This window comes from Ursus arctos, unplaced genomic scaffold, assembly GCF_023065955.2.
Source record: "Ursus arctos isolate Adak ecotype North America unplaced genomic scaffold, UrsArc2.0 scaffold_26, whole genome shotgun sequence".
NCBI lineage: Eukaryota > Metazoa > Chordata > Mammalia > Carnivora > Ursidae > Ursus > Ursus arctos.
Genome location: NW_026622941.1, coordinates 25,083,664 through 25,103,359, shown reverse-complemented (window position 1 = coordinate 25,103,359; position 19,696 = coordinate 25,083,664). Strand labels below are relative to the sequence as shown.

The window sequence follows — 19,696 nt, the reverse complement described above, 5'->3', positions numbered from 1 at the left end:
TTAAAAGTTACTTGCATCATTTCACTTTTCCCACACTGTTTATAAAAGGGAATGTATCTTCTTATGACTTCATAAAGAGGATGGTATCTTAGAGAGAGGAACAGTATACAGTATAGAAAAGGACAAAAATGAGGGGTTATAGTGTGAAATAGAAATACATCTCTGTTGTGCTAACATCAGCCTGCATCCTGTAACTGTGAATATAAAAATTGAAACAGGTGCACAGTATGTGGTTTTCCCCTTAAAGTGGACATTAGCTAAAATGAGTCATTTAGCTACAGCCACTAGAGTCTCACTCATATAATCCAGAAAACACTGATTTAATAACATTGTAACAGTGTTACTTCTTGTATTTAGCAGATTGCTAAACCTAGTTAAAACAAAACAAAACAAAAAAACCAAACGTTTTTATTTAGATCTCTCCCATTCGAAGCCTATGCGCGTACCTGATATGCCCCCAGTCTACACCTTCAAAAAAAGGATGACCTTTTATTTCTTCTACTCCACTATTTCCAATTCTGTTTTCAGAATCAATACAAAATCTAGAAAATGGAAACAAAGGATCATATGCAAATTACATCTAAAGTACTCCATTCGCATTTTTTTTTAATATTTCATTTTTTTCTCTGTTTACCGAAGTCAGCTCTGTTTCTTGTGGGCAATGTGGGAGAGAACAGAAATCCTCTGTAATTGCATTGTACAGAGAACCGCTGTAAACAGTTTGAAGCCATTTCCTTTTAGTCTTTTATTACAATTTTTAAAATACGTGTTACTATAGCAGTTACTATTTTAGGGCAGTTTTTTTTCATTTAATATACTGAGAAAACTTCCCAAAGTCATTAAATATTTTTCTATAACTTCATGTTCTAAAATTTACATGTGGAAATATTACAGTTTATTTAGCCATTCCACTCTTGTTGAACACTTAGATGGTTTTCAGTTTTTCATTACTAGAAACATATCATGATACACATATTCTCCCTACATCTTTACACACATCTAATTATCTGTGTAAGCACAATTCCTAGAATTGCTGGGTCAAAGGTCATATACAGTTTAAAGATTTTTGATAATATGCTGCCAATTAGCTATTGTCACAGGTTGTCCCAGTTTATGTTCCTTGCAGCCATTCACAACAATACCAGACTTCATCTTAGTGGAGAAACAGAATGGAATCCTTTGCTTAGAAACAATTTCATATATAGACTTGTGATATGAACTGCTACTAGCAATTTATTTTCCCTTTTCTCTTTAATGAAATAGGGTCATTGCGTACCAACAGGAGTGACCTTTGAAATGATACATCTTCCTTCTTCTTAACTCTTAATTTTTTTGCCGCATGCTTCCTTTTAATTGTTTGCAGTTTTTAAAAAGCACATTTTCTTTATTGACCTCTTTGACTGTATTAATCAGGGGTGGTCCTTCTCCTCCCACAAGAGTAAAATGGGCAATTCGATCTTTTTAGGTACCTGTGAAGTTTTAAAATACCATAAACTCCTCTAAGGATTTCACCACTAACCTAAGAATTAAGTCCTTGGCTTTCTCGGATATAGGTACCTCTGGAGGAAATACCAAAGTTTCTTTCCAGTTCATCACTTTTCTATATGTTTCTTGAGGAGTTTCAGAGCAGAAAGGTGGATATCCTGCATATGAGAGAAAACGCAAGTTTGATCAGCTTTAATAATCAAATACGCTCTACTTACTGTGTATGTGCCACAAGAAACGGAACAGCCCAAAGGGCTCTATTCAACAACGAAAAATGTCACCATTCGTCGATTTATAATAAAACTGCTAAGAAAGGCAATAAAATAAAGGATTCAAAGCATTGCCCCCTTTATCCGAAATGCCATGCAGCTACAATTTTGACACATGGGAGTTCTGGTTAAATACCCTCTTTCTGAATCCCTACAGAGCTCGCTGGTATTTATCATTGTTGACATTGGGGGATGTCAAAGAGTTCAGTCATTTTAGCCCATGATATCTGTAATATGTTCCATCAGTGGCATTCACAGAAATTTATATAGTAGGTACATAAACAAATGATAAAACATACCTATTAGCATTTCATACATAATCACTCCCAAAGACCACCAGTCACACAATTTGTTGTAACCGGTCTGCATGAATACTTCTGGAGCAATGTAATCTGGTGTCCCAACTGTGGAATATGCCTGCAAAGGAAGAGCTTATCAAACCAGCATTCTTAAATATTTCTTGAAAGATCTGAGTATGGCTCACTACTGGAAAAAGCAATATATACAGCAGTTAATTTTTCATTTAATACTTGTTTTGTGTGTTTATCATGTAGAAAGCTTAGTGATAGGTACCGAGTCAGATAATATGTTATTTAAGATATGATTTCTGACCAACCCCCCCCAGAAGCTCAACTAAATTATTTATATATTCAGCCCTAAATCCTGTGAAAATTAACAAAAGGACAGCTGACTAAAGTGGACTCAGGATGCTAGGAAGGGGAGCTATACTACTGTACTACTCGCTGTCAATTACAGGAGGGACTGTCAATTACAGAGCCCATCAGAGGAATCATCAACAGGAAAAGAATCACCAGTTATGGGCCCCAACAGGGAAAGATGTACACTGCATCTCCTATAAGAAATCAACTACGCCTGCAACTCAGCCAACGAGAGACCTTCACCAGCCTGAACTCTTGCTTTTCTCCAATGGACTTTCGTTCAAAACAGCCCCTTCCAAATCCTCCTTCTTCTCTTAAGATACTATTTCTCTTCTTTGTTTGTTAGAGTTACTAGTGGTTTTGTCATAGCTTGCCTGTCCCGAATTGCAATTCTCTGGTATTCCCAAATAAACCTTTTCTTTTTTTTTTTTTTTGGTAAAATAACTTTTTTTTTTTTTAAAGATTTTATTTATTTATTCGACAGAGATAGAGACAGCCAGCGAGAGAGGGAACACAAGCAGGGGGAGTGGGAGAGGAAGAAGCAGGCTCATAGCGGAGGAGCCTGATGTGGGGCTCGATCCCATAACGCTGGGATCACGCCCTGAGCCGAAGGCAGACGCTTAACCGCTGTGCCACTCAGGCGCCCCTGGTAAAATAACTTTTATTTTTAAGGTTAACAATCCATTTCAAAAAGAAAAAAGAGGTTGAACCCAGTGGGCCTGAGTTCCCCACTCACTACTAATGTGTTCTCGGGCAACTGATTCAGCCCGTCTGAGCCTCAGCTTCTGCTTACAGAAAACCACAGTAATAATACAGCCCTAACACAGTTGATATGAGGATGAAACAAGAAAAGGAATGTGCCTTGTAAATTACAACCTACTATATACATATATATAAAAGCATCGGGTATTTTCATTATAAACCTAATTCCAGGGCACTGTTTATCCATTAGAAAGCAATAGTTTTTCATTCTTAATTCATATAAAATCTTACAAAAATGATTTAAGGTAGTGGTTGTCAATGAAGGGCAGTAATTGAAAATGTGTGTCAGCAGATGTCATCATTTCAAGGACCTGAGGGGGTTGCGGACTGGTGTTTAGTTGGGGCGGGGGGAATACAGGGTCTAAAGGATTTCCTACCCAAATACTAGGAGTATTCTCTACTTCTCCCTTGGTCAATAAACATTGATAGAAGTCATGATAATGGCCACAAAAATAGTAAAAAACGACAGGAGTGACCACCTGTGAATACTCAGTCAGTCGAATTCCCACCATATTTTTAAGCAGTATTCATTTTTCCCCTTAAAAGTAGGAAATACTGCAATTCTTCTCTCAGTGGTATAATCTGATCTGAAAGTAGCACAGTTAAAAGTAGAAGGAAGTTTTCATCATTAATTCATAGCTCCATCGTTTTAAAACTCCTTTTTTTTTTTTAACGTTTAAAAACACTGAAATGTTTTACAAGCACAGGAAGCTTGCAGTTAATTACCTGGGCCATTGACAGAATGAGTTCGACCATGCAAAGGTCACATTATTTGGTTAGAGAGGGTATCAGACCATTATCTTTCAGTCTATTTACCTCACCCAATACTCAGAGGAAGGCTGAATTAGTTTCCCTTTCATGACTCAGTTGAATTTAACAAATATTTGTAGAGTGTATGTGCCGGGCTGTACAAGAGATCAGGAAAACCGAGCCAAAAGGCACATTCCTAACCCTGAGAATGTTCATGGACCTAGTTAATAGGATAAAGGGAAGAGGAAAAGGGGCAAACAATTCTTATATTCACTAAGTAATAAAGGAGAAATATATAGTGTGAGGTAAAAGTAGTTCACTCCACTCCTATTAAAAGAGTAATTAAGTTTATCTGTGGTAAAGTCGGCTTTCTAATTTTATTTTATCTGTTTTATCTGCTAACATGCCAAACTTCCTATTTACTTTGTCTAAAAAGAAGTTCTTAGAAACACACAACCACCTTACTTACGCTGATTGGCATTTGCTGTTTCAGAACAAGAATGAAAATGGAACACACAAGACATTCACTACAATCGCACTCATCTCAGTGAGTTTTATATTAAGTGCTAATTACTAGTACACAGATTACTTAATTATAGGTATGAGCCATAAAATTCTCTAAAGTTAAATCATAAAGTAAAAATTAGCATTCACTTGCCAGGCAAGGAAATGTTACAGAGAAACTAAGAGAACTAGGTGATCCCAGAAGCAGCTCTATCATTGCTACAAAGTAAGTACTAATCATTATGAAGACAGGCAACGATCAAGCAAAACCCTGGTGAAATTTTATGAACCAGGGCAAACTTTCTTAAAGACATGGCTAACTTACCAGCTGTCTCCTGTTCTTCTTCCACGTTTCTGCTTTCCTCTTTGAGTTCATGTTCTGAAATGCTAATTTCAACGAGAAAACTGTAATCGTGAGGGGAAAAAACTCCACCAAAAAACAAATTCACAAATAGGCGTGTAAAATACGTTGGTTTAAGGAGTGAGGTGAGGAGGAGAACTTTGAGTGCTCAACAATACTGAATTAAACCAGCTACACTATGTTACCCAGGGGGGAAAAAAAAATCAAACTTACAGAAGTCACTGGGCGGGTTGTGTGTAAGGTTTCTGTAGAATTCAGTCCTATGAGCTTTCTTTAATCCCGTGCATAAACCAAAATCAGATAACTTTACATGACCCTAAAAAAAATCCAGTAAAATCAAGAGACTGTATTAACTTTGAAACAAAAGCCTTTGTATATATTCTTCTTTTTAAATGCAATCATTATAATAAGTGTTAGCATTATAAGAATTCCTACAGGTGATAATGTAAAATTATAAATATCTGATGATGACGATTTTCAAACGTAGAAAATGGAAGAAGATAAAGACAGCCACACTCAATGATGCCATTTCACTCCTGAGTCTTCTGCCATCGCTTCATTCTATGACATCGCGTAGTTGAGCAATAATATAAATGGTAGCTGCCCATTCAATCACAAAGTCAGCTCTATTACTCCATAAAATAATCAGCAACCCAATAATACATCAGCTTACTCACATACCTTGGCGTCCAATAAAAGGTTGTCTGGTTTAATATCCCGATGGATGAAACCCAGCTGGTGGATTGCATCTATTGCTAGAACAGTCTCTGAAATGTAGAACTGTGTCTCCTCTTCTGTCAAGGTATCTTTTTTCATTAGCAATGTCATCATGTCACCTACAGAAGGGAAAATAAGTATCATGCATTAGAAACACCTCAAGCTTCCTCTGTATCTGTGCAACCTATGCCTGATGTTTGCATTGTACGACCCACTCAGTATGCCTCCAACCGTCGCTAGAGCCAAGTAAAAAAAGCATCATTCCATTAGCAAAAGTTTCATGACATTTAATGATTTTTAAGGTAGAAAGCAGGTGAATCAAATCAGAGCAGAGGTGATAATGAAGTAATATCCACCACTCAACATCCGGAATAAGTTGCTGAGGAAACTATGCTGAACTGAGAAATGAATCCGAGGAAGCACACCTGGAAATGAGATATATTCTTTCAAATTCAAGTTTCAAAAATGTTCAGGGCTCTTCAGTCCATCAAAATTAGAACATTATTCCACTAAAAGACAGTCTTTTATTTTCAAGGAATTTTTTTTCTTTAAAAAGGGGCAAAGGATAAACAATGGTGAACTTACAACTCAGAAATGACAACTGTTAATATTTTTTATACCTCAGGTCTTTAAAAACAAACATGTAGAAGTATTCTTTGTCCTCCACCCCATTTTACTCCCCTTTCCCTTTTGGCTGAGTAACCACTATCGTGGATTTAGTTTGGTGGATATCCTTCTCGTTTATTTTTAAAATATGTTTTCATATATCTTAACCTATGAAATTATAGTCGTTCATATTTTTAAAAAAATAACATAAATGGTATCAACTGTACATATAATTCCACAGCTTGCTTTACTCCTCTACCGTTTCTGAGATCTTCTTATTGAAATGGATACAGCTCCTGACTTTTAACTGCTGTAAAATATTTCAGCGCATAATTTTGCTACATTTTATTTATCCATTCTACTGAGGCACATTTATCTTGCTTGCAGCTTTTCACTATCACAACCATGCTTCAGTGGTCTCGCAGGTCTCTCGTGCGTGTGCCCAGGAGAATCTTTAGGGAACACACTAGTTGTGAAATTCCTGGGTTGTAGGACACATGTACTCTCAACTTCACTGGTATCTATGAATTGCTCACCCTACGAGTTACAGATGAATTTAGATACAAGAGAGGCCAGTTCCTCCCACAGCCTCATCAGACTCTTCATGTTCTTACTAATCAGACACGTGTGAAATGGTAGCTCATTCTTGTATTAATTTGCATTTCCCTGAATACGAGCAGAGTTGAACATTTTCCTATGTATTTATAAGCTAGCCAGAGTCTCTCTTCTATATATTGTCTATCATTTACCTATTGGGTTGTTTGTCTTTCTCTTTAGTGACTTATGGTTCTTAACTCCAGACCTGCAACAATCTAACTAATTATACCCTGTAAACCCAGACTGGTAGTATTTAAAATGTGCCAAATTTATCATTCCTTCAAAATAATCTGATTTGTGGTAAAAATTAGCATTATTATGGGAGGAACTATTGGAAAAACCATGACTGCTAGGAAGAGAACAGTAACCCTAACCAACAGGATAATAATTACATATAAAGATGTGCTGTGTCAGTCTGTCGTTGCTATTATGTTTGTTTTTACCTCCAGGGAGAAATTCCATGATCAGATAAAGGTTCCTCTTATCTTGAAAACTGTAAAACATCTTCACCACCCAGGCACCATCTGCTTCTACCAAAATATCTCTTTCTGCTCGGATATGGGCCACCTAGATGAATGTATTTTGAAAAAATAATTGCAACACATTACACATTTTTCAAGTTTACCTCTTACAATATCCATCCAGTTCCTTAACAGTCATGAAGGAAAGGGGGAGTTTCAGAAAAGATTTGAAATATATACGCATGTTCGTATCCTCATAACATATGGAGAACCTCAGGAAATAGTGTATTTTAGCGTTTATCTTTAGGCCTGGAAAGGTGGGATCTACAAGTACGTTGCAGAAAGCCGAGGCCTCTGAGGTAGAAAAATGATTAGCCCAAAAACTTTCCAACCACAATCCTTATTTGCCAAGGATTCTGGCTTTGTTATATAAATTTCAGGCCCTGGCCTGACTTTTTTTTTTTTTTTTTAAGGTTTACTTATTTATTTGAGAGAGAGAGCGAGCAAGAGGGGGAACAGACGGGGAAGGAGAAGAAGGGGGCAAGAATTTCAAGCAGATTCTGCATCAAGTGTGGGGCCTGATGCGGGGTCAGAACTCATGACCCCGAGATCATGACTCTGAGATCAAGACCTGAGCCAAAACCAAGCATCAGACACTTAACTGACTGAGCCACCCAGGCGCCCCTGGCCTGACTTCTGAAAGCTAAAAGTGGTAAGCATTGCCTGAACAGGTTGGTATGACCAAGTCGGGGTCCTTAGCAAACTGTGTTTAGCTGCTATTAGTCAAAAAAAGGGCCTTAATGTGATTTTTAAACATTTGGGTTTTTTTTTTTAACAAGTAGAAACATTTATAATAACTCTGTAGTATCTTGTCAATTATAATAACTTTATATGATTTTGTTAAATATAAAACCTCTATAATATCTATTAACATGATCTACAGCAAATTAGTGTAACTTTTGGGGGTTTTGCTGCTGACTTATCAGACACACAATTACTAGGGATACTTTTATATGAACACTTTATAGACTGGAAAATATTATTTACTGAGTAATTTGTCCGGCTGATGTAATCAATTTTCAGATGTTTTGCATTAATATGTTTATATATTTTTTCTTCAAAGATTAACAATAATATTTGATTTTATCCTTTTGCTGTTCTCATTGTGCATTATTATGAACTCTGGCCCAGGCACATGAGAACCCAGATTTCCTAAGCCTTTTCGTGGTAATGAAATATGATCTGCTTAAAATGTCATATTTGGGATTACTGTATTTATTACCTGGTACAATAAATGCTCTGAGATCAAAGCACAGGAAAAACAGCTGAAAACTAAGAACCTGTTTTCTGGCACGAAAAAAGCCTTACAATCTCTCTGGATCTGTTTCATAAAGTCAACAATGGTATCAAAATTCCTACCTAGTGGCTTTTACAAAGCATTTTAAGATTAGTAAAGGAAAAACCTTAAACCTTTGATGCTGCATCTGCTGCTGTCAGGAAAAACTATGTCATCAACCTGGCTTGATTGTTTTTAAATATCTTGAAGTCAAATTATAGGATGTTTTCAAAATGGGCCTATGTTTTCAAAGAATAGGAAGTTATCACACATAGTAACCTGGTACCACACTATCAGGGAGATAAGTTGCTACTTTGTGGATTGGTTAGTATTAAAGTAAATGTAATAAAAACTTCACATAACGACATAATAGAATTGAGTGGGAAAAGGTTTTCTAAAATGAAATTCAATGGTAGCAAATGCAGATTCATTTATATGGGGGGGAAAACAATAACAAAATGCAAAACAGACTTTGGGCTCCAGTGAGATTTTCCCTACATAGGAACAAACAGTGGTCAGAAGCTCTTCAACTTCTGGCAAAATATTCTAGAGCAGTGCTGTTCATCAGAAATATAATGCAAGCCACAGATGTAATTTAAAATTCTCTAGTAGCCACATAGAAAGTAAAAAGAAACAGGTGAAATATTTTTAATTATATATAGTTTATGTAACTCTGTGTATCCAAAATGTTATCATTTCAGTACATAATCAGTATAAAAATTATTGAGGTTTTTTTTTGTATGAGGTCTTCAAAATTTGGTATATATTTGCCATTTGCATCATATCTCAGTTCAGACTAGCTCCACTCAAGTGCCTGGTAGCCACATGCGGCTAGTAAACTGAAGACTACAGCTGGAGCTAACTGCTCCTTTTGTCCCTCCTCCCAAACCCTATCCAGGACTCATCCCATATGGCCTAGTTAGATCCCATTGATCTCTTTGTCTCTGGGGCTCTACATCTTGCCCCAGACCTTTCTTCTTACCATTATCTGTAAATACAATTCAATTCCTCAACCTTCCTTGAGTTCCAAACCTCCTCCCTCTGGAATCAGTGTGTCTTCAAAAAAGTCCCGTACCGTCTCACCTCTGGATGGTTCCTTCACATTGTTATCCTAACTGAAACCAGGCTGTCTGTTGCCAGTTCTGTCTTCCTGCACAGTGAGTTCTCAGGAATGACCTGCTCTCCTCTCATGCTTTTGGTGATGGGGTAGGTTTCCTGCTCATTCCCATGCTGCTTCTGAACCACTGTGACACTCTCCTCTGCAGCTCCTTCGAAGGGCACACTGTGAAACTCCATCAGCCATCATCTATCCTCACGGCTATCACTTTACAGAGCTCCTGGGCAATCCCGCTCACTCATCCATGACTTCAGCTCTTGGCTCACTGACTTCGTTTCCAGCTTTTCCACTCATGGATAGATTTCAACATCCATAAGGAAGAACCATCAAACGCCCTATCTACTGACTTCTTCCTCATCTGCAGTGATCTCTTCCGCCGCTGTACCTCAGCCACCCGTGGGAATCGTCTTGTGTTTCTCATCACCAATAACTCTACCCCCTCTAAAATCTCCATTTTGAGGAACTCTATTTCCACCTTTTATCCTTCCAGATCTCTTATTCTTATACTCCAATCTCTCTTCCGTGGATTCTACAACTTTTTCTCTATTACTCTCCTCACAACCTCATTTCTTTTTCTACCCAGCCTAGATTCCATCACTATGATCACTCTTTTTGCAAATACTCTGAACTCTCTTGTCCCCTTCCTCCATTGCATTTGCCTGGCAAAACACCAACCCTAATTAGACTCAAATTTCTGTCTATACTCTATCTACCCCAGAGCAACTAAGTATTACTACAGAAAGGTCACCCAACTATGCCAACTGGTTTTCACTGTCCATTCAGGATTACAAATCTCAATGGGCATTCAACTATATTTCCCTAGCAAGTCTGCTTTCCCACCCTTTAGGTCAATAGTTGTGACTATTTCACAAATTCTCTCTCCTTACACCTTCGGCAAGCTATCTGTCCCTCCTCTACTCTGAGATGATGACCTCACTTATTTGCACTCAGGCAGGAACTTAGCACCTGACGCTGCCAGATCAACCACCTTGCATTTGTTCCCATTTTCTCTGCCTCTCCTTCCTATTTTAATGGACATGTGCCCACTCCTATCAAAGATCAACACTTCTGTCTTCCAGTGTATTCCTATAGTTACCTGCCCCCTCTTCAATTTTTCTTTCTAATGGATTCTTCTAATCAGCATCAAAACATTTCCTGTCTTTAAAAAAACAAGAAAAGAAAAAAATCTTTTACCCTAAGTCTCACTTTACAAATCTGTTCTTTGTTCTGCCTCACATGAAAGATTTATCTGCACTCACATTCCCCACTTTTTGCTTCCCATTTTCTTTCTTATCATTTCAGTTAGGCTTCTGTCCTGCAATCCACTGGAAATGTCCTTGCCATGTTATTAAAAATCTCCATATTGAGACATCCACTGGCTTGTCTTCCTCTTGTACTCTCTTAGCAGCATTCCACATACTTGACCACTTGCCTCTTCCTTTAAACACTTTCTTCTCTTGGCTTCCATGACACCATGTTCTTCCAGTTTCCCCCAACCCCTCGTGGTCCCCTTTGCTGGTTTCTCTTTTGCCTCTTGTTCCCTAGAGCTTAGACCCAGGTCCTCTTTCCTTCTCTATGTTTTCTAGGCAATTTCATCTTGTCTCCAATATATGTTCAATATATTGATGGCTTCCAAATTATATTTCTAGTGAAACTTCTCTCCGGATTCCAGCCAACTGTGAACTTATTATCTCTTCCTGGATATCTAACAGGCAGCTCAAACTTAATGTGCCACAAAGAGAACTCTTCATTCCCACTATTTCCAAATCTGTTCTTTCTTCAGTCTTTTCTAAATCAGTAAACAATACCATCATGTATCCCATTCCTAAATGAAACTCTAGGTATTATCCTGATTCTGCCATTTTCCCCTCATCATCCTCCCCCATCCTCTCATCCCTCAATGTACAGGACATCACAGAAAATCCTGCTGGCTCTGCCACTAAAACATATACTTAATCTGTCTGACTTGTCTTTAGCTTCTGTGCTATAAGCCACAATCACATCCTGGCTGAACTGGTACACCAGTCTCTCAAGTGGCTTCTCTGCTTCACCTCTTGTTTCTCCCATCAGTAAGCAAAGGGATAGATTCATCTTTGTAAAACATCAATCAGACATACCATTCCCCTGTTCAAACAAGAGTGTCCTCTCTGCATTCAGAAGAAAACCCAAACACTCTACCTTGGCCTTCAGAGCTGTATGGGGTCTGATCCATGTCTACCTCTCCTACCATTTTTCTTGCACTGAATTCTAGCCACAATGGCTTCTTTCTCTTTGAGTGGGCCAAGATTATTCTTGCCTCAGGGCCTCTGCATTTGCTGCCTGGATATTTATTCTACCTGATCTTTATCTGTCATTCTTTCTCACTACTCAGTCTTTCATCAAATATTTTCTCTTCAGTGAAACTTTCCCTGATCTAATTCTTCCTCCTAAACCCAGATCACCTGCATCAGTTTATTCTTTTGTAAAAACTTTCTTTGCAGTCTTTCTCAATCATGACTATTTGAAATAGCTATCTGCCTATTTCCCCACTACAAAAAAAAAAAAAAAAAAAATAAGGATCAGGTATGTCCTGTCAATCCGTCTATGTTAACCTAGAACACCACAGGCCCATTTGGCACATCATAGGCCCCCAGTAAATACTTGTTCAACGCATGAAATAGAAATAAAGTGAAAGAATGCAGTGAAAATTCAAGGGGGGGCATATTTAAATAAAAACCAGTATTTTACTGCTGTAATAACTAAGTAAGCTTTAGGTGGGACTTTCCACAGCTGCTGCTAAGGTGCTGGGTCCTTCCAAGAAAGCTAAGACCACGTTGGGTGAGACCCTCACTTCCTCTCGTGACAGCATGGCACCGATACCACACTTGCCGGCACCATGGCCTCTGTCTCAGGCTCCCCTGCATCTACTCAGCCAGATGGTGAGGTGAGGGTCCCAGGGGAATAAGATGGTTGGGCTTGTCTGCAAAGGCCCCTGGGCAATGTCAGTAGCCAGAGCCTCATCTACAAGGAAGGGGCTGGTGGAGCTGCCCTGCAGCTCTGCTGCCCTAGCAGGACGTCTGGCTCCCTCCACCAGGACTGCCTCGCTGAGGAGAACAAGGTGGAAGCAAAGAAAGGAGAGTAGGAGGGGTCCGATGAGGACCCGCGCTTTGGTCTTTTTGCCTAAACCTCTTCTGTAACCTGTTCAGTCAAAAGCTGAGCTCTTAAGTAAGCTTTAGGCAGGGACTAAGAGACCGAAGTAGAGCATTAGATAGAGAGAGGTGCCATCCTCCCTCTACACCCCGTTGTTGAGTCCTCCCCAGCATAAGTGATCAATTTAGGGTTCTACAGAGCCTCTACCCAGACTAGAATCAGAGGGGAACACATAAGTAATACTATTGATGTTTTCGGATTTATGGCCCACCCTTCAGCTGCGTTAAGTCACAGGAAACATAGAGAGTCCGGGAGTATGAAACTGGGGGAGGAAAATATGTAAAATCAGCGAATTCTCAGGAGACTGGTCTTGCTTATGCGTGATAGGGATTAAGGAAGCTGAGAACTGTCCCTTATTTTCACTGAAGTCAGAAAAGAAGGTATTTTGTAATGGACTAAATGTTTGTGTATCCCCCACCCCAAATTCCTATGGTGATGCCCTACCCCCAGGGTGAATGAATTTGGAGCTGGGGCCTGGAAGGAAACAATTAAGGTTAAGTGAGGTCATAGAGGGAGAGGGGGGTTAGCGTCCTTGTAAGAAGAGGCGCCAGAGAGCTTGCGTTCTCTCTCTGTGCACACACCAAGGAGAGGCTATGTGGGGACTTGGTGGGAAGGCAGCCACGGGCAAGCCAGGAAGAGCGCCTCACCAGAATCAAACCGTGCCAGCACCCTGATCTTGGGCTTCCAGCCTCCAGAACTGAGAAAATAAATTTCTGTTGTTTAAGCTGCCCAGTGGATGGTATTTTGCTATGGCAGCCTGAACAGGCTAATATATTTTCTGATTATTAATTCGGAAGAAATTTTAACTATTGAGAATTGAGAAACAGTAAAACAGGCTATCAAAAAATTAATAGACCATATACAGTAAGACGTGTAGACTTCTTTTTACAAATTCCAATATTAACATTTACTCTAACTCCTAGTCAGTGGTGTTCTGTTGGTTATATGTGTTAAAGAACACATACCTGCTCTTTTTCAAGCATATCAGCTTTTCTCAATATCTTCATTGCATAGATATGGCCTGTATCTTTCTTCTGGACCAGCCGCACCTAGAATGTAAAAATTGACCATACTATCAACCTTATACAGTCACTACTATTGACTTAGGAGCAAAAGGTAAGCTCTTTTAAAGAGATCAGTGTTGCAATTTGCCATTGCTTATATTTTAGGAATTCTTAAAATTAAACTCTTTTGATACATTAAACTATTTTAATACATATTAACCTATTGGAATACATATTTTAAACTATCTTAAGCTATATATTTTCAACAGCAGTGTCTTTAAAAAAGAAGTAACCTCTCCAAACGCTCCTCTTCCTATAACTTTCAGAGACTCAAAATCATCCAAGCCAAGTCTGGTCCTCTTGAGCCGTAAGAACTCTGTTTCCTTTCGGGCATGTTGTGATCGGCGTAACTTTTTCTATTGAAAAAAGACAATTTAAAAGAATGATTCTAAATTTAGATTGCTATAAAGGAAGCCTGTAGCATTAAAAGATAAGGAATATAAAATGGGGGTGAAGTATCTAAGTATTACATACTAGTGTTAGAACTTATTTACCAAAGTTGAGTATTTGTTAAGCCTGGGAAGAATAAAACAATCTAAAGAAAACATACTTTATTTTTTATTTTCACCAATTGATAAATCTTTATTCTTAAGGCGGACTCCATTAAATATTTCATCTTAATGAAGTCATCATATATCTCATGTATATGCTAACTTGATTCATAAATACAAGTCAAGCTTTAGGAAATGCTGATAGTATTCCGATCATGAATTTTACAGTCAGGCAATCTACTCTGCTTCCATCCCCTAATTTCCAGGTTGTTCTGTCACAACTACTGAGTCTTAGGACACCAAAATAACACCACAGCAGTGTTTCCATGGAGATTTACTTATGATAGAACTTTTTCTTAGATAAATTTTAATAGATTGCTTTGAGATTTGGCACACAACTTCCTAAAAATATGAAATTGCAAAAAAAATAATAATTACATGAAGAATTCACTAAAATATTCAAGCCAGGAATTTCAGAATGCATTCTCCAAAGATCACCAAGAAATAACTAACGCTGGTAACAAACATTATGAAATCCCCAAAGGTTACATTTGGAAGAGGCATTCACTTCATTGATCTAAACGTCATTTCCCCTCCGGCCAAACAAAACTCTATTGACATTCTGTTAGTTCCTGGTAGAGACCGCATACAGTAGGAAATAAACAAAATCAAAAAGATTAACCACCTGTTCATTGTCAGCTGAACCCTACCAGGCTTTCAGGAGTTCCATTCTGAGGGAAAGGCAAGTCGACAGGACCATCACAGCTCAGAAACACTTTTAAAGGCAGCTCAAGGTATAACCACTGAATGGTGTCTTACTACTCCTGTGTATATCTGTTTTCAAAAAGCTATGGCAAACTACCAATTAACTGGAAATAGGTAAATGTGCATCACCAGTGCAATGGAATTCTGATACTTCCAACAAAATTAATCTAAGAAGGTGCAATCAAGAAATTATATCTTCGATGTAAACATCTTTAAACAGCTGGATGAAGTTACACACGTAGGCACATCAATGGTGGAAACAGTGAAGACTATTTTTTTGTTCAAAAATGCCCACTGAATGATTAAAAAAAAATAAATAACTTAATTACTAAAGTAAAACCAGAGAGCCCAAAAAAGCAGCTTGTTTTAAGACTAATTAAAAAGGCCACATGGGGGCACTATAGTACCATGTCTTTCAAAGCAGTAAAGCGGTTTGTGGGGGGGGGTTGTTTTAATTACATAAATTATGAATAACTATAAGAGTTTTGAAACTCTTTCTGGGTTTCTGACTTTATGGACTATAAAATGGAGTACAGTTGGGTGTAGTTTCAGAAACTTGTCTAATCTGAATGGAAAAGATGATCTCATCACATACTTTCATAATCATGCTCAAAATCAACAGAAGAGAGGCCACTAAAGAAAATAATGTTCACTAATATTTAATAGCTTGGGTAATGCAGCAAGTAAACAATGTTTATGTAGTCTGGGGCACAGCTATTTAATGGCAAAAGGGAGAATCACGAGTATATGGAGCACATAATTCTACAAAAATGGGACCTCACTATAACATTGTTACGTTACTTAAAAACAAAACCCTATTCCATATTAGTCTTTTTTTAAACATTTATTTATTTTTATTTTAGAGAGCTAGAGAGTGGGTGCGAGCGGAGGCGGGGGCAAGAGGAGAGGGGAAGCAGACTCCCCGCTGGGCGGAGCCCGAGGCCCTACCACCCTGAGATCATGACCTGAGCCAAGACCAAGAGTCCATTGCTTAACCGACTGAGCCACCCAGGTGGCCCCCCCCCCATTATATTAGCCTTAAAATCAGTGTTGCAGTCCAGGGGGAGGTGAAGCAAGTTAGCATAAAAAAATATATTGATGGAGCACCTGACTCTTGGTTTCGATTCAAGTCGTGAGATGGAACCCCGTGTAGGGCTCCACGCTCAGCTGGAGCCTCTCTCTCTCTTTCAAATCAATAAATCTTAAAATATATTGATGACATGATGAGCACTGAGTAATGTACAGAATTGTTGTACACCTGAAACTGATATAACACTGTATGTTGACTACACTGGGAATTAAAATAAAAAAGTTAATAAACTCAAAAAAATATATTGATGAAAAAAAGCATGTTGGCGTATCTGCTCATGACTTGTGTAGATTAAGTAGCCTTGAAAAACAAATAACATTTTTGTGGTAATCATATCCTTTCTGGCCAAAGAGAAAAATCTGCGGGCAGGCTTAACATTTCAAGGCTCCCTTTTGCAGCTTAAATTTGTTTATTTTGTTTTTCCATTACAGTGAATAATATTCCATGTCTGATGGGATTTTCTTAAGTGAAACGAAACTAGACATACATCGTTTTCTTCCTTTCTCCATTCCTTTTTAAATGGGTGTTCCTCAAATTCTCGATCTGTGGGATGTTCGGTTTTTTAATAAGACGGACAGTGTACACAGAAGTTCTGAGATGCAAGGGCATTCAGCTGGCAACTTCATCTCCGCATCTATGCTCTACGTGACCACATCACATGGTTTAATTTTCACAAATAACTTTCACAAATTATTTCACAAAGATTTTCTGTTAGGAAAGAATTACGGATAAATACTAGTTTCAAATTTAAAATTAGATTTTTATAAAACAATTTTATTTTTTAAAAAATCCACCCCAGGGTGCCTGTGTGGCTCAGTCGGTTAAGTGTCTGCCTTCAGCTCAGGTCATGATGGGGGCAGGGTGGGGGGGGGGCTGCTGCTCAGATGGGAGCCTGCTTCTCCCTCTTCCTCTGCCCTCCCCGCCCCCACTCATGCTCTCTCTCTCTCTTCTCTAATAAATAAAATCTTTAAAAAGAAAAATCCACCCCACATAATGATAGCTGCAACATATTTTATATCAAGGTTAAGAGAGAATGTCTATTTTGTAGAATTTGACATAATCTAAGACCTAGCATGGGGCCTAACAATAAGCATTTGTAGAATTAAAATATCCTCACAGAAAAATTTTAGAAGTTTTATAGTTACCATGGGCCACTAACTCTTTTTTGATATAAAACATATCACATTTTCTATAACTTAATTAGAAGAATTAAAGAAAACAGCTCTAAATGTATTTAGAACTTCCTGGTACAGAGCAGAGTTTGCAAACCAGGAGCTACAAACTGCAACCCACAGATGTATTTGATTTGGCCTGCAAGTTGTTTTTGAAACACTTGAATTATTTGCCGATATTTTAAAAAAGCAGGTGATGTCACATAAAAGTCCAGATTTCCAGCCTCTCTTGAAAAACAGTGTGGCCAAAGTGGTGGTGAGTCCCCTTTTGATGGACTCTAATTGGTCACAGTCTCCACCATTGATGCCCATCATCAGGTGACAAGCAGAATGGGGCTGGTGCTCCTATCTCCTTTCAGTAAAATGAAAAGGGGTATGTCTTTATCAAAAGATAAACTGTGAGGATCAGATATTTCAGAAAAAGAAAAAAAGAGAGTCTATTTCTTTGTGGAAGAAAAAAAATATTCTTAGAAGTTGAGTGTGCAAACAAAGGGTGTTGGATCAGAATATATAACCTAAGATGTCATGAAAACAACCCAGCTGGCTTCCCTTATTCCTGTTACCTGCTTGGCCCCCGAGCATCTGTTTTTATAATTTCTCCCTCGAGATTTCAAATTAAGATCTTACGCTTCAGATCTCTTATACATTATATACATATATATATATAATGTATATATATACATATATATGTATGTATATATACATATACATATAATATATATACATTTAATGTATATATAAAATGTATATATATAAAATATATATTGAAAATGATGTATAATAGACATTAATCCAATAAGATTAATAAGAAAGTTATTAATACTGATGAATGAATGAGAAAGGTGTGCTGAGCTTTATTTTTTCTTTATTGATTGTAATACAGATCTAAATCACAACCGTTCTCATTTAAAGCTTAAAGAATATAATTAAATGAGTTTTTAAAACGTTTATCATAGCAATTTTACACAAATAATTTGGGTTTTCTAGATTGAGTCAACTGATCAACCAAGTAATCACGTTTGGTACAAATCATAAGATATCTTATTTTATTTAAACAGTGCCAGCAGAAAAATAAAGGAACAGTCCTAGGAAAGGTACAGGGAAGATTAAATAATAAAGATTAAACAAAGCATCATTTGGAAGACCACTCTTAAAGGATAGAAGTTCTTTTCTGATCACTGAAAACTGTTAAACTAATTCATCTTGGTTGTATCTCCGTATTGCCTAGAAAACAAGTACACATTTCTTAGTAAACTAATATCAGCCTGGCCTCTCCATATGTCAATTTAGTTTGCTATTTCCTTTACTGCATCCTTGATAGTTCATTGTTCTGCAATTATTTTGTATTTATCGCTTAATTCTAATGTAAATCTACCTATTTTTCTAAGATGAAATCAGTTGTTACCTCTTCCATGAAACCTTTTCTGATTCCCTATATAGAAAATCCCTGTATTTTCAAAGTTTGCCACATTCTATCGTGTATACATATTTTTACACACACATACATCATCTCTCCTCCTAACTGGTAAACTCCTTGAGGGAAAGGTCATTGTTCCTTTATTCACCAAATACTTATTATATCTATAGACCTCTGCCATCCCTGGAGGTACAAAGCTGAATAAGACATTATGGAGTTTCTACTGTGAGGAAAGGGTATGTAGGGCCGCCACAGGGACGGGAACAGTGTTCACGCAGAAAGTAGGAAGAGTACCTCAAGAGATTAGGGAAGATTTCCCAGTGGAACTGAGACCTGAAGTGAGGCCCAGAGCTTCCTGAAGAATAAAGGGAATTGGGCGAGAGTAAGGAAGTTCTAAGCGGCAGAAATAGCCTGTGAAAGGTCCATAGGCAAGAGCGTGGAAGTTACTCAGTAGTGGTGGTTAGCGTGGGGATGGGGAACAAGAGATGAGGCTAAAGAGAGAACGCAGAGGCCAAACTGTGAAGGCTCTTACGCATTAATGTTAAAGTCTACCCTCATCCAAGAGTACTCGGGAGCCAGTGAAGAGTGACGTGATCAAACCCGTTTGTAGACAGAGAACTGTGGGTGAAGTGGACAGAAAACCTGGGGGTGGGAGTGGGGCCCAGACTACAGGAAGTGAGCCCAGCTGGGGGTAGTTTTTCTTCAAGTGAAACACACAGTAGTTTAAAGGAGGGGAGAGGCACTGGACTAGAGAACTGGATGGTTTTAAGAAATATTCAGGAAAAAATGTGAGAAGATTTGGTGATTCACTGATTCTTCTTGGAGCGCACTTTCCTTCTTCCATGCACTTAGGCTACTGTAGACCCTGTTCACTAAATCTATGT

The 19,696-nt window shown here is 38.1% G+C and overlaps 1 protein-coding gene across 4 annotated transcripts in view; it reads right to left on the bottom strand.

Moving 5' to 3' along the window:
- The window catches only part of STK38L (serine/threonine kinase 38 like), an 88,917-nt gene that overhangs the window by 4,732 nt on the left and 64,489 nt on the right, over positions 1-19,696 (bottom strand). For all 4 annotated transcript variants that reach the window (XM_026502217.4, XM_057318774.1, XM_057318773.1 and 1 more), the window contains exons 4-12: positions 14,111-14,233; positions 13,779-13,862; positions 7,154-7,277; positions 5,472-5,626; positions 5,004-5,106; positions 4,755-4,816; positions 2,054-2,171; positions 1,520-1,643; positions 447-542 (exon numbers count right to left, since the gene is read on the bottom strand). In XM_026502217.4, coding sequence (XP_026358002.1) covers positions 447-542; positions 1,520-1,643; positions 2,054-2,171; positions 4,755-4,816; positions 5,004-5,106; positions 5,472-5,626; positions 7,154-7,277; positions 13,779-13,862; positions 14,111-14,233 — 989 coding nt within the window. The remainder of the gene's footprint in view (positions 1-446; positions 543-1,519; positions 1,644-2,053; positions 2,172-4,754; positions 4,817-5,003; positions 5,107-5,471; positions 5,627-7,153; positions 7,278-13,778; positions 13,863-14,110; positions 14,234-19,696) is intronic.